This window comes from Athene noctua, chromosome 13 (assembly GCF_965140245.1).
Source record: "Athene noctua chromosome 13, bAthNoc1.hap1.1, whole genome shotgun sequence".
Lineage (NCBI taxonomy): Eukaryota > Metazoa > Chordata > Aves > Strigiformes > Strigidae > Athene > Athene noctua.
Genome location: NC_134049.1, coordinates 9,860,560 through 9,876,088, shown reverse-complemented (window position 1 = coordinate 9,876,088; position 15,529 = coordinate 9,860,560). Strand labels below are relative to the sequence as shown.

General features: G+C 39.5%; 1 protein-coding gene across 4 annotated transcripts in view; it reads right to left on the bottom strand.

The window, feature by feature from the left end:
- Positions 1 to 15,529, bottom strand: part of MCTP2 (multiple C2 and transmembrane domain containing 2) — a 105,440-nt gene that overhangs the window by 40,424 nt on the left and 49,487 nt on the right. For all 4 annotated transcript variants that reach the window (XM_074916673.1, XM_074916674.1, XM_074916676.1 and 1 more), the window contains exons 14-16: positions 8,837 to 8,938; positions 8,043 to 8,117; positions 7,116 to 7,235 (exon numbers count right to left, since the gene is read on the bottom strand). In XM_074916673.1, the coding sequence (XP_074772774.1) occupies positions 7,116 to 7,235; positions 8,043 to 8,117; positions 8,837 to 8,938 (297 nt within the window). The remainder of the gene's footprint in view (positions 1 to 7,115; positions 7,236 to 8,042; positions 8,118 to 8,836; positions 8,939 to 15,529) is intronic.

Sequence of the window (15,529 nt, the reverse complement as noted above, 5' to 3'; positions counted from 1 at the left end):
TGGAAACATAAGACAGTCTATCCTTTTTAAAGTTAAAAAGGATATTTGTACTGGTCTCTGCTCAGCTCCATCTCACCCTGACTCCAGAGCTTCAAACTTGGCTTTTTTAAATCTTGTTTATCATGTTGTCAAGCTTCTAAGTGGTTATTTCCCTATTAACTTTGTCCTTGTTTGTTCTTGCATTTTTGAAAGAGCTGGAAATAACATGTGTTTACTTTGCTATGTCTCTCTCAGCATCATCAATATCACTGTTGCTATTACAGGAATTTTAACTGCTGCAGCAAAGCAAAGCCTGGGATCTCAAGCTTAAATCGTATTCCCCTCAACCACAGAAGAATAATACTGGAAATGTAAAAATTGCTGGGAGAAGGGTAAAACCTTCTCCTCCTTTAATTGTCTAGAAAAGCCTGTTTCTCATCTGAGCAGTTACTCGCATGTGTCAGGTAACGTGCTCCAAACGGCTTTGCATGCACAAATGGTGCATTTTCACAGGCACTGCCATGAGCAGCATGAAGGGAGCAGGATGTAAACGTTTCCTCTGTCATTAGGAAAATGCTTTTACTGGGATATAATAGCTCGAAATAAAAACATACCTCTGATCCAGCCTTTTCACTAGAGTTCAAGACAGTAATTTTAAAGATGTGCCTTTGCCAGGGATTTACAGAGGGAAAGAGGGGAGGAAATGTTAGGGGCTCCGAAGAATTACTTACTAGGTCAAATTCCTGAAACCCTGCCTTTCACTGCTCCTCCAGCACTAGTTCTAGCCTTAAATATTAACAAATTTTTGTACAGAGTGTTATTTTACAGCTTCCCTATTTAAATAGGGACTGCATTCGTTCCTTTGCTGACTGCTGCTTTAAAACTGTAGCAAAACACAAGCTGCAAATGGGCTGAGAAAAGCCCTTAGCAAAAGCTCTACAATAAAGCGGAAGTAAAGACCATCTCTTTTGCATTAATACTTTTTTTCTTTCTTTAAAGCTTTTTCTTTTTCCAAGTTCCCTATTCAGTGTTTGAAGAATACTCATTCTTCTCTCTTTAGGATTACATCTATTCATTTTATTTAGCTTTTTAATGTGGAGACATTTTAATCTACCATTACTTTAATGCTGTTCCCGAATAGTTTGGGAACAATGATTTATATTTCATCTTCAGCTATGAGGATGAAGAAAAAAGGGGGAGAAAAAAGACTATACCCTTCTCATCAGTTACACATGTAGTCATGGCAGGGTGGTTTGTGCTTTGTATCAAGGAACTGCTTGTTCAAATTTAACGGACAATTCATAGGGAAAACAAGACAGATTTTAGGGAAGCTCATGTGAGAGCATCTCTTCCTTCCCCACCCTATAGAAGAGGAAATTGTTACCACCTACCAGTAGATCACGAGCAAAATCTCAGCCAATATTGACCTCTACTGTTTGCTTCATTGGCCAGAGGTCCAAGAGATGCCTGGTGACTTGGTCTCTGTCCTAAATTACTTGGATTTCATAACAGTTACTAGTCTCCCTTCTCTATAGGTTCCTGATGTTCCCTGTTAAACTTCTGTCCCAGGAATTGATCTGTAATTCCCCTCCCATCAAGAAAAAAAAAAAAATTTAAAAGTCACTGTGTTGCAAAACAATGTGCAAGTTAAATTGGATGGTTTACCCATATATTGTTGTCGTGTCCAGGGTTGAATTATGCTTAGTACAAACAGGCCTGGAACATTCTGTGTTTTGCTTGGGAAAGTCTAACCATAACATGCAGGAGACACTTGTCCACACACTGAATGAAAGATTTACCCCAAGTAAACTCCAGGAGGCTTGGATTTTGATTTAAACATCTTTCCTGAGGGAAAAGAACATTCTAGTCACTGATATGCAATTAGCAATTTTAGAGGACACTGTCAACAAGCTAATGGCCTTTGCCTGTAGATCATCAGTATAAATATAGCCCAGCTCAACACGGATTAAAAATTGTTCGTGTCTAATAAGATGGTTGGTGTCTTCTCTATGAGATGAGTTTAACTGGGCTCAGATCCAGCTCCCATATCACAAGCAGTGATGTTAAATGGCAGTGTGTTAAATGGCACGCTCAGTAGAGATGCCCAGAAGTTCACGGGATGCAAAGTCTAAACTCTCTCTCTGCTGCTGTCCCAGATGAGGGTTGAAGCAACCTGTCATGGTAATGCATATCCATGCAGCCTCACCCAGCTCGTCCCGTGACTCCTCAGGCTTCTAGTTCCCATGGCCCAAAATATCAGTGACAAAATGGGGCATCCTCCAGCTCACTCTGGATTTAAAAAAGCTTTGGAAATCTTAATGGAGAGGGGTGCTAAAATCTCATCTCTGCAGCAAGAAGCTCAAAAGCTTCAATCTGGGTTTTCTGCTGCACCCACAACCTCCAGGAGTTCCGCTGGGCATCCACAACCCCCAGGGCTTCCCTACTCTTGCATCAGCTGGCTTTCTGGGAAGCCCAAATTGCTCAAAAATGATCCCATGCCTGTCATTTTCCCAGCTGCCCACCATTAAATGGCTACTGTCAGTTTGACCAGGAACTCCACATTTCCAACACATTACATTGCATCACCACATATTCCTTCCTTTCCTCCCAGTACTAACCCATCATAAAATAATTATCAGACACGTTGCAATGTCACTGCAAAATAAATAAATACTGCCTGTGCACGCTGCATTCCTTGTCTGGCTGGCCCAAGCTGCCAGCTAGGGTTGAGGCTGAAAAATAGCTCCCACCTGTACCCACCCTGGCAGCAGCCTTGATTAGCAAAAAGCTTAAACCTGATATAGTGGGACATGCTGCCAGTAAAAATGAAGTATGCTGGCATGGGTGAGTGTGCAGGGACCCTGAAGCAAATCAACAGCGAGCGCTGCCAGTGACACCGGAGGTGCTATGGTGGCTGGTTTCCCATCGTTTGCCTGATCCTGTTAATGTCTCTTGCAACTATCATGCAAACTTAAAAAAAAAAATATATGATAGTAAAAATTCCAGTCAATATATCCTTTTAATTTGCACTAGATTATAGTTTTTTTAAATGCAATTACTGTAATTTCATTAAATGACATAATTACCATTAATGCAGAGAAAACTGTCAATAGAAGGTGTAATTATGTTGTATAAAATCGCGAGCACAATGTGCAATGATGCATAATTCTTCACGAAAATCATTCTGTGACTAACTTATAAAATATTTTTAAAATACATATTGTACAGTAAGAATGATTCCATTATCATGGACTTAAATTCCATGACCAGGGAAGAAGGGGGAGCAGAGCAGGAAGGGAGTGTTTGCATGTGGAAGGCAGGACCAGGAATTCAGTTTAAAAGTGCAGCAGAAAGGTAAGACCACAAGTTTTCATATCACGAGCGGGAAAAACAAGCAGCTTATAATCACACAGATATACAAGATGACTTGTGAGCAGGCATTCACCTAAGCACATTTCACGACACAGCTCCAGCTTTTTGGACACCAGTAATGCCGCATGGAAGTGATCTCTCAATAGAAGAAGGTGTGACAATAGGAAGGAGTGACGAGGACCAGGTTAAAAACACAACATTCAGCCTGGAAACTGGGAGCAAATTGTCCAGGGTAGGATATGAAGTGTCACGCACATGAGAATTATACAGGGATGTACTAGAGTATATCCCTGGGTATCTTCAAAAAGCCCTTTGAGAGGGACGTTTCAGTCAAAACACTATATCAGGTTGAATACAGAGATAACTACATCAAATTTAAATAAACAGAATGCCTGAAGAGCATTTTGGTCTTAAAAATCTACAAATCCCTCCAAATCCTGAGTCAATGAAGAAGAACACATGGACAAAGACTTTTAGGTATATGAACACTATTAACTCTACTGGCAACATCTTCTACATGTGGGAATATTCACAAAATCACAGAATCATCTAGGGTGGAAAAGACCTTGAAGATCATCTAGTCCAACCATTGACCTCACATTGACCATTCTCAACTACACCATGTCCCTCAGCGCTATGTCAACACAACATATTCCCAGGTACACACAAACACATGTGTCCATTTTTCACACCAGACCAATGACAGAACATATACTGCCAAGAACCCAGAAAACCTATGCATGACTCTTTCCTCTGAGCCAGCATGGTTTTTGTAGAATATATGTAACGCAATTTGCACCAAACCCTTTATACCAAAAGTGAAATTTGTTTTCCACCTCCCTTTCAAGCCTCTTTCCAAAGCCTCTAAACTTGACAGATTTCTGATTTTACTTGTGTCTGAGCAGACCTGATCAGTGTCCTCTAATATTAAAATTCAGAATGCTGACAAAAAATGTGATTTCATTTTTATAGCACAAAAAAATTAATCTACTCACAAGTTCTTGGATTGTCTCCTCTCACCAGTACAAACTAATAAAGCAATTTAGCTTGGGACGATGCATGTTTTAAATGAGAAAACATGGTGATAGCATTCTTTTCATTCACTGCTGTTCTGCCTGTGCTGTCCTCTGTTTCCTTCCTCTTTATCTGTCCCTCTCTTGTGCACCCAGAAGGAGCAGCAAATGTCTTTGTCACACTTGTGAGCTGTCAGCACTAATGGGGAGAGAGGTGCACCGTAATAAAAACTAAAACAGGAAGATGTAAGATACCACGTCCTCACCTATTGCCATGCTCTGATAATCTCTCACAAATATTTTCTTCTGTCTGATGGTGGTTTTTGTCTGATTGCCTAAGAAAACAAGGTTCACATGATTATACTGTCTGCTTGTTGTCCTCTTCCTCCCTCCCTTTATCCCTCCTTGAAGGAAGGGGCATGGGCCACCTGTAGAGGGAAACCAAGGGCAATACAATTGGGGAGGGGGGCCCTAAAGACCACCCAAATCTCTGGGATTATCACAGTGAAAATACGTGAAATATGTAAAATATAGTCACAATGGTTATTGCCAGTGGCCCAAGGGACAACCTCTGTAAGGGAAATTAAAAAAAAAAAGGCACTTTATGGTTTGAGGGCCTGGTTGGCACTTAAGCTACCAGCCATGGTTTACACGAACCCAAATGAAAAATGGATGAGAAGTTTTGTGCATCTTCCTCACCACTGGTGTTCAGTGTCAGTCACAAGCAGATCGTCCATAAGGACAAGTATGGTACAGGTTTAGCTGATTCAAAGCCAGGTACTGAAGATATATAGATGCTGTTTGCTGGAGAATGATGATTTTGAAAATGTGATATTTGATACATGTTTTATTTAATCTGTTAAGAGTAGATTTTATGTACAGATTGGGGCAGAGGGGGATGCTGCACCTACCACACTGTGTGTGCATTTTATTTTTTTTACTATGAAAACACGCATTCAAAGTAGCGAGATACACAGAATTAGCACTTCATTTTAAGTACCAGAGCTGATTTTTTTTCCACATAGAAAAACTCAGACAGACTTGAATTTTGGTTTGTAGAAGAAACCTGTTCTAATTATTCTTGGAGTCGTGTATTTTTATTCCTTTCCCACTACCCACTTTGTCAGGAAATCAAATACTATGGTATCCAGCAGAGATGTTAATAATCTGTAACTTGTAACCTTCTATCTTTGTGCTTATCCTCCTTTCCACTAGGAATCAATTCCTTTTTCTGCCTTTCTTATTTTTCTGCCTCTTTACCACTTCCAAACTTTCCCTAAGTCTAGAAAACTGAACTTCACAGCTGTAACTTCACAAGTATTTTGGTGCAAAATCTATTAAGAGCAAATCTTTAAGTATGTGCCTAGATTGTTGCTGAACAGTGATGGTAGGATTTTGGCACTGGGATTTTACATATGTCCCTCCCTTTCCAGTCTCAGCATGTATGACCATCTGATTCCCTTATGCACAACCATACCTGCTTCAGCGAGTTACTGTCTGCTCTGCTCTCTGCCAGTTCTTGAACCATTAACTTAGATATGATCTAAATAAGCTTTGAGCAACAGGAAGAAGACGGGAAAAAAAAAAAAAAAAAAAAAGAGAGAGAAAAACCCCTACCTACTCTTACACACCAGTCATGCCTCTAACCTGCAGGGTGAAAGACAGCTCCATCTGTGCTCTGGAGCTTCTTTCAATCAGGGATGGTCCACTTCACTCATGTGCAGAAAACACACTGAAGTGTTTTCCTCAAAAGAACCTTTAAGTGACTTATAATGCACAGACAGTAAAATGGGGAGAAATCTTGGAGATGTGGCTGTTATTTTGCTTAATAAACACTCAACTCCAAAACTTTCTTTCTGCATGCTGGACCACCACAAAATGATTTTGCAACCTTTAATGGCATGCCAAACATTTCAAGCATGAAGAAAATGTCACACCGCAGAATAAAAAGCAGGCAAAACCTTTTTGTGTTTGACTGGATTATGAGAAAACTGCGAATGGGGTGTTTACTACCATGAGAAAAAAGGAGAGACCTGAAGAGTGGGACAGGCAGGTGGAGAACCCGGCTTTTTGTTTGCAGAGCGCAATAGAACTCACTGACCAGCCTTTCCTATTTTTTTTTCTTTTTTTTAAAGAAACATTACCATCAAGTTAATAGATTTCCAATAGGCCTTGTCAGCAGAGCTACTTATGTGCCATAGGGACATGGGCATGTCAGGCATCGATACCCTGCACCTAAGTGCCTTCTCATTGCAACTAAAGATAGAAGGGCCAAGACCCAGCAGCTCACTGCATCACCCAAATCAAAGGCAACATCTTGGCCACCACCTCCCTCCTTTTCTACCACCCAGTTGCTGTGTTCTAACAACAAAAAAAAAAAAAACAAAAACAAACCCAAAAAAAACCCAACAACAAACAAAACCCACAATAAAACCAAAATCCAGAGCCATCACATGGTCACACCCTTTACGGGGTGGCATCACCCACCATGGACACGAGCATCCTCTGTGCTCCGTGCAGGTTGGTGAGTGCCTCTGCACCAAGGGAAGAAAGGCTCTTCCTGAAGGTCTAATTTCCACGCTCATCAGGCCTAACGTGGCCCAAGCTGCCTTGAAAGCCACAGCCATGTAGCTACAAAATACCAGTAACAGCAAACAATAAAAGGCTTTACACCAGTGAAGAGGAAGACATGGTAACACTCGAGATCTTGTATCACTTAGCCTCATGCAATAAAAGAAGAAATCCACTTACCACAAATGCTATCACGCTCTTTACTGTGGACTCCCAGAGAAAGCAGCTCCGAAGGAATTGTATTGTATTCCATATTGCCATGGTGATTTTTTTCACACGATCAACATTTCTTGATAAGATCTGATAAATATTGAGTGGGAGGAGGGGAGAAGAGGAGTTTAATCAAACACTCTAATATCCTACTATTGCTTCAGAAATGGGGATAATTTAAGCTACAAATGTATGCCAGGGCACATATTACAAATAAAGCCTCTATTTCAGACACACTCCAGCTCCTGTCTGCTTTCTGATTACACCCAAACCTTCCAGATTTTCCTCATCCCTTAGAAAAAAAAAAAAAAAAAAGAAAAAGAAAAAGGCAGCACATCTTGATGCCAAAACTAAATAAAACAGTAACACAAACCTATCTTCATTCCCCTTCAATTCTCAAAATATAGCAATGTCTCAGGAAAAGGGCCAGAGAGAACATAATCAAAACACTGAACCTCTTCCCTACATGTTTTGGATTAGTCCATAGAAATAAATAGGGAATTTTTGCTTTATTATAGGGCACCTTTACTAAAAAAAGGATAATGGTCATTGTCCTAAAATCCTATGGACATCTTAAATAACTAATTTACACCTGCTTTCTTCCTTCCTGAAGAAGGGAATAAGGGTCTTGTTGAGCTTTACGTCCTGCAAACTGTGCAACATCTGCAGCTACCATTTTCCCCACTCTGAATCATGAAGCAGAACTACTGATGCAAACTAGATCAGAAAGCAATTTCATGTTAACACAAACAAACCTTTTAATATATACAGAAATATGCAGAATTTACATGTGTTCAGCATCTTATGCATAAATAGGTTTTGTTCTTGCAACCGTGCTATAGCAATTCAAACCTTTCCAAAGCAGATGTGAGAGCTTAGCCCAGACAAAATTTTCACCTTTTTAGAAAATTTGCGGTTCTCCTCAGTAAAGCGCTTTTCTCGTGGCTTGAATGTTCTAATACTTGCTTTTATCTTAAAAAAAAGAAAAAAAAAAAAAGAGAAGAAATTTTAAGTTCACTATTTCAGCTTTGTAATACCAGCGCTGATTAGGAATTTCAAATTTCAGGATCTTTTACTCTTCTCAGCCTCTATGAAACTTAGGAGGAGCTGCTACGAAAAATCATGAGTTAAATTGGGCAAGGCTGGACTCACTTCAGCAAGAGCAGAGCTGTGGTGCAGCCCACGATGGCCTTAATAAATACGATTTAACTTGGTAAAAGGCCGTAGGGCATAAACAATTGAGACTGACTCAGCCACCTAAAAACTAAGTGCACTGTGACTTGCCTCATTAATTTTCCTGTCAACACCCTGGGGAGAGAACATCGTGGGTCAGCTTTTTGGGGAGGCAATAGGTGTTAAAAGTAACGTGTAATATTCTAAACGTTAAATCCTTTTTCTGGCTGTTACAAATAAAGCCCTGGCATCTTCTTTCTAAGACACTTGTGGTCATTTGTCAGTCCAAAAATGCTCCCACATTGTCCCATCCACCTGGAGAGGCTATCACAGAGCTCTAATGTCCCAATACTTCTTCTCCCACGGCGTGAAACACACCACCACCACCAGAGGCAACTGGGTCAGGATTTTTTCTGCTTGGCTCCTGGTTTTTAAAGGATGACCCCTCCAGCCCCATCCTTGCAGATTCACATGTTTCTTACACCAGCGATAAGCAAAGAGAAAATACTTCAACTTACAGGATTAAATAGGACATCCAGCTCCAAGTAAATTACTCCTTTTGAAGCACGTTCCAAGTCTTTATTCTTCAGAGTGTAACAACTTTGTTTACCGTTTCTAATCTATAGTTTGGGGGAGGGGGAAGAGAAAAAGCATCAATATTTTCCTGGCTGTAATTCACAATATAAAGACACTACAAATAAATAAATAAATCACAAGCACACACACACAAAAAAAAAAACTATACCTCCCCAAACCCTGATAATATACTCGGAGCCTGAAATACAAAATGACCATTGGATTAGAGACCTATAAAATTGCAGATTAAATCTCTTATGGTCCAACTTTAATTTACAGACCTTGTACTTTATAGTAGAGCAGTGCACGCAATAACCAGTCTGAAAATTCTGCCCTGGAAGCCAGTGAGTTGATGGGAAGTAATCAGCCTCTGTTATTACAGGTTTAAAATGGGATTTTTCTTCCAAAGTTCAGGAAAAAAGCCACAAACAACAACTTACCTACCTATTGCACACTCCAGTACACGAACCCACTTCTTAATGCTTAGTCTATTGCAAGTTTGTCAAATTATTACCCAGGAAACAAACACAATCCAGAGATATTAATCAGTTTAAGTGGAGTGAATGCTAATGTAACAAATGTTCAAAATTAACTAATTCATGTAAAAGACTTCTCCCCCCACCCCACCCCTGAATTTCAATACCATTTCTATGCTTTAATCCGCCGGTTGGCCCTATCTCATTAAACGTCTATTAAAAAAAGAAAAAAAAAAAAAACCACAAAAAACCCTCCCTCGCCATTTTGTAAACTATTTGGCTCAAATCAAAAGCATTTTCTCTTCAAAAAGTGATGGCAGAAATGTATTTATTATACACAGTAGGATATGTATTGATTAAACATTTGGCTTTTTAGGAAGCAGACCAGTTAATTCTAAACAGCAGTAACATAAAAAAGTGCAGCTTACCAAAAAGCTACATTCAGGGACTGTAATGATCAAAGATTAAAGATAACGGAGGAAATTTGGGGGCATGAAATTGCAACCATATTTAAAACGGCTATTGCTGCTCTGGCATTTAGAAGAGGCACTCGTATAAACCATGGTAGAAATGAGTAAGGGGAAAAAAAAAAAAAAGGATAATGGGAACCAAGTGATTTCATGAGACAAGGGAAAGGTCACTTTTCTTCCCAAAGTTGCTCCACCCTTTCTGTACCAGATAGCTCATCAAAGGATAGATGGGTTTTCTGGGTAACAGTTGAAAGGGAAGAGGGCTCTTATAAGGACCAACTTTGTATTCTCAGCGGTGTCCAATCAGGAACTCCAGCTATGTTCTCAACCAAAACTTTGTTTAACAGGATGCTGGGAGTTATGCAGGCATATGTGGAATTTATTTAATAACAATAATAGGCACTGCATTGAACTGATCACAGAGCACCTCTGCTTTCACTGCAACAGAGTACATGTAGGGTTCGAGTTGGAGGCAAAGGATGCTGCAGCTCCCAAGACAGGGGCAGGCAAAAAACTATTCTATAGACCAGCGGGCTCAGATAACCTGTAGGCCCAAATCAGAAGAGCTGCTGAAGTGGCTAGCCCCTCTTCTAGGGCCAAACGGATTGGACAGAAAGTCCTCATGCAACTGCCACATACAGTATGTCCATAAAGGACTCTGCCATTTTACCAGTTTGTTTTCTCCCCTCTCAAGCAAGGGTAAAAAATAATGTTAAAAGATACAGAATGAAAACAAAACAAAATTTATTTGGTAATCAAAGGTTTTGTTCAATTTCCCAAATTAACTGAAAAAATGCATTTACTGATGGTAGAGATACAGGGTCAGAAGGACTTTGTTTGAGGTTGTTACCCCTTTGGTCCACCAAGTAGCAGGTTTAGACCGAGCTTTAATTCATGGACTCTCCTGTAACAGGATAGAAGGTACATTGTTCCCAGTGTGTCTGCAGAGATGTAGGTGTCCAATATATATCACAATATCACAATTATAGATTTTCTGTAGTTACTAATTTGGGAGCTGAAATTCCATGTACTTCAGTTACACCTATTTCTTGTAACATTTCATCCTATTACCCCAGGAGCAACAACGAGTGTGAAGTTCTCTTTACATTCTTTGGAATATCCTTCTTTCTTACATGGTTCAAGAGCATAAGAAACAAGGAAAAAATGTCACATGCTGCTAAATTGATAGAAAAAGGAAAAGAAATGCTGTCACTACTGAGAAGGTCTGAGCCTGATATGGTATTCTGCACTCAAAAAATGCTTCTGACTTTGGGAAAAGACTGTTTGTTTTAAGAGCTGGAGTCAAATCAAACATTTTGGGTGTGTCTACAGGTGTGTTCACAGTAAGTTTAAATTCAGCAACAAACAACTTCCATCTCTGTATTTGAAAACAGGAGCTGTCTGTTGCTTGGGAAACTTTACTAAATGGTGTCATTGTTGTTGCTGCTATTCTAAAATTGAACAGGGCAGAAAGTAATGCAGCACAAATAGTTTTATAGTCAGCTTCACTTGGCATCTTTAATTCTAAGTGTTTGACTTGTGTGGTAAAAGATGTGCAATTATAACTCAGCCTAAGACTAAACATTCATACAGATATCTGAGCTTTTGACCTTCTTCAGAGGAAAAAAAGCACAAGAGAGAAGAACAACTGGCTACAAAATGGCATGTCTCCATTGCATTTTCATTCGGATGAAAAAACACTGAGAAAAATGTCTAACAAAAGTCTCTCTCAGAGTTTTGGCAACATGCTAAGCCAGTGCGGTTCAACAAAAGGTGTAGAGTAATTCTAACACCCATGACTGCATGGAGATTAGATCGGTGGCATGTCTCAACTGTGCCCAGACGAAAACATGCAAAATATCTTTTAATACTCTACATTTTCATTGCATGCTGTTCTTGGGCCAGAGTTCAGATTCTGTTCAACATCTCGCCCCCAATCTCAAGAGACAGCCAGTCATATTAATTTCATCTTGGATCTATTTCTTCCTCCTTTCTGGGTACTTTTCCTCAGTCTCTGCTGTTCACAAAGACTGCTTAAATGCCTCTCCAGCTGTGGAAAAGGTGAGCAGTCAAAGCTGGGGTTCTAGGATGAATCTCAGTGTCAGAAAGATCAGATTTATTCTATCACCCAAACACCTTATTGCTACATACCTGATGAACTTACACGAATTTTACTCAATATTACTGATAGTTGTGTCTAAAATAAGTTATTTTTCCTTTGAATGTTTACATCTACTTATGGGAAAAGGGAAGCAAAGGAATATTGAAATTAAATGTGAAAATATCTGCAGGTGAGGTCCTTAAAGAGACATAATCAATATTATTCCTTTATTGATGATGTTTTATATCGTCACTGAATACTAATGCCTGCATTCTCTGAGAGCTCCTTAATAGCGTTCTGGGACTCAATCACCAACCAAGACCGCTCATAATCATGTGATTAACACGAAGACGGTTATGCCTACTCCACCAACATGCTTCACTTTGCAAGGTCACTGCTGTTCTGAAAAAAAGTCAAAATTCTTCATCCCATGGGAATTGCTGATATATGGGGCATTTCCCTGTTCCGACTCAACAGAGAAAGACAAAATATCAGTATCAATATTTTCACAAAACAATTAATATATTCTATATCACAGTCCCTTCTCCATACAGGACCATGCAAAGGAAATTATCAGTTGGAAAAGCTAAAATTCTTTGTGCATGAAGTATTCTGACCTACAGAGGCACTTCAGACACTGGCAGTGCTTTAGCTAAAGGAAATGTTCAGGTACGTGAGACCACCATACAGTCAAGGCCCAAAGTGCACCGGGTTCCTTTCAAATGAATGAATATATTTGCTAAACTCTTCCCACAGATGTCCCCAGCAAAACAAATGTGACTAAACACAGTATTGATGTAGCCAGCCAATGCTAAATCTATTAAGCAACAACCTTCTGACCGTTTGGGAATTTTAATGAAATAGCAAAAGCCAAGATTGATATGACACAAAACACGGAGAAGACAAGACCCTTACGCAGCAAAGGGTGTTTTTTCATTGCTCTTGTCTCAAAGAAATATGGTTTAGTGGCTTTTTTTTTACATTGATTTTAAGAAAACTTCACTCTGTATCCAGCTTTGATGCAGATTCAATGTCATATATTGATGACCTGACAGAAGAACGCTGGGTTAAACCTCTGTACATCAACACCCATGACACGTGGAAAGGGTAATGGCTACTCTCCAAGGGTAATTCATCTAAAGCATTTGGGACCTCTGATATTCCTGCTTGAGCTCATTGCTGATGCACAATGTCATACCATTTGCCCTAAATAACATAAAGCTGTCTTGTAATAGACACACACCTACCCTTATCAAAGGGCATATTTCCCCAGGAAAAGATGAAAGCAAGCCACACATTTGATCCACCTGGACATGAATAAAGAGGGTTTTTTGTTTCTGCCCAGTCTTGCAATATACCTTGATTTGATTTTGTATGAAATGCCCATTCATTCATTCCAAAACTCTTTGCCCCAAACATTTCACTTTTAACAGCCTTCTGTGGGATCCAAAGTAGAATGGAAATGTGGGCTCTTGGCAGAGGATTGATACCCAAAGACCAAATAGATATGGAGCTGATGATCTAAAAGAAATCAAGCAGCCACAAAAGGGCTTCCAGGCAGCCTGAGAAGGACCTGAAAACCTTGGGAGCACAAGGATCCTAGGTGATACTCATGAAAAACATTCCTGTTCATACCATTTCAGTGAATAGTGCATGGTCAGGGAAGAAGTTAATTTCAGAAACAAGATAGCATTTTTTCTGAAAGATGTTGGGTTCCCCCCCCCCCCATCCCCCCTCCAAAATTTCTAGTTCATGATAGGGATAAAAATCAGAACAGACTATCCACTTCACCGCCACCTCTATTGCATAAATGGAGCGTTTTCACTTTTCTCAAACTCTGAAGCTTTCTCCTGGAAAAGACTGTGCACTTATGGTCAAGTGCTAAGTAACTGCAATCATGAGGTGTCTACTCTCTGAATCCAGGCCATGTTTTAGATAATTTAGTTTGCAAAAGGCACACTACTTGTTTTCAGTGTACCACTGGCTACCGACCTTGCTTGGCACTTGAAAATATTTCATAGACCTCTTCCTGTTTGCTGAATAAAGGGTGCAGCTGAAGTCTACTCTGAGCTGATAATTCAGCAGATAAAAGCCATTCCATTCTGTAATACAACTTTACTCAAAAGGTCTTTCTACATGAGGATATTTGATATACTCTGCTTTCAAATTCATTGGAGCACACTATATGCTCCCATGTCTCTAATAACTTGCAGCCTTCTAGGAGATAGAAGTCTCTTGAAGCAAAACAAAAGACAGACCCTCACAAAGAGAAACACGTTTGCTTTTACTAAGATGTAGGGCACAAAGGAACAGAGATGGAAAGTACTTCTTTGATAATTAGTTCAAGTCCCCCAAAACCTACAAAACTTCTAAACATATCAAACTCCTTTCTTGAGGCAATGAAGTTTTTTGCCCTACTTCTCTGTTCCTCAGGACCTTCTTCAGTTTCTAGCACAAAAGCCTGCTCTGTTCAGTGGTGTAAATGGTCTTCGCTTTCACTCCCCAGGTTCTGAGAAAGCAACCTCCCTCTCAGCCCAAAGGTTAAGCAAACCAGACTCTGTAAGTCACCTCTGGCAAGAGAGTGATCCATTTTGCTGACTATCCCAGTAGCACTAATCTGTGTCTTTTCCAGATTAAATTCCACTTCTATGAATGTGGTTGACCAGAGCTGTATTTGAGAGGAGCTCACTCATACCTGCTTCAGAGGATGACAGTAGTTTGAAGTAAAGAAAGGCAGGGGAAAAAAATACAATGGGTTGATTAACATGGAAAAGCTCAATATAAAATGCAAGCAAATAATCACTTCTCTCTCTCTGTCCCCCACCCACCTACAAATAGAGAAAAATCCAAATTCAGTGTAATGCTATCGCAGTCGATGCGTCTAGAGTGCATTAATAGAGCTGTATGAGAAACAAAGCAAATTGTGTACTTGTCCAATATTGCTTCATCATGACTATCAAAAGAACATGAAGTTTTCAGCTTTATTCACAATATGGCACTTGAAAAATCTTCTCCTACTGCCCAGTATTTTTATGTTTCTTATTTGGTGCCTGCAATAAGCCCAGATCACTGTCGAGGATGAATGTTAAGCATAAATAATTTCACCACCTCTGAATTTTTTGTGCAGTAAGGTTATTCGTGTGTTAATGTTAATGTGATGATGGTGTACACATGTTTGCAAAGCACAAGTATAAGACTACTGAACACATTCAAACCAAAATTCATTGTCAAATTAATTAAACATTTCATATCACTCCAACACATACTTTACTCAAGGTAATTTTTCATTAAGAAAAGAATCTAGTCATCCATGAACAATTCCTGAAGTAAACTTACTTCATGTGCTGACAGCTCACAAGTCAAACTTGTGCAGTTTTAACAGGAAAAAAAAACCAGCAAATGCTCTTCTATTATCAAAAGAGAATTTAATGCAAGGCAAATATTAGGCCTGATTACCTAGAGAAATTAAACCTATATGATTTGCAAGGCTTTCTTGAGTCTTTAACTATTGTTCTCTTTCAGCATATTTGTCTAAATGGTTCAAAGGATACATTCAAATTTATAGTCAAAATGACAATGTACATCGAA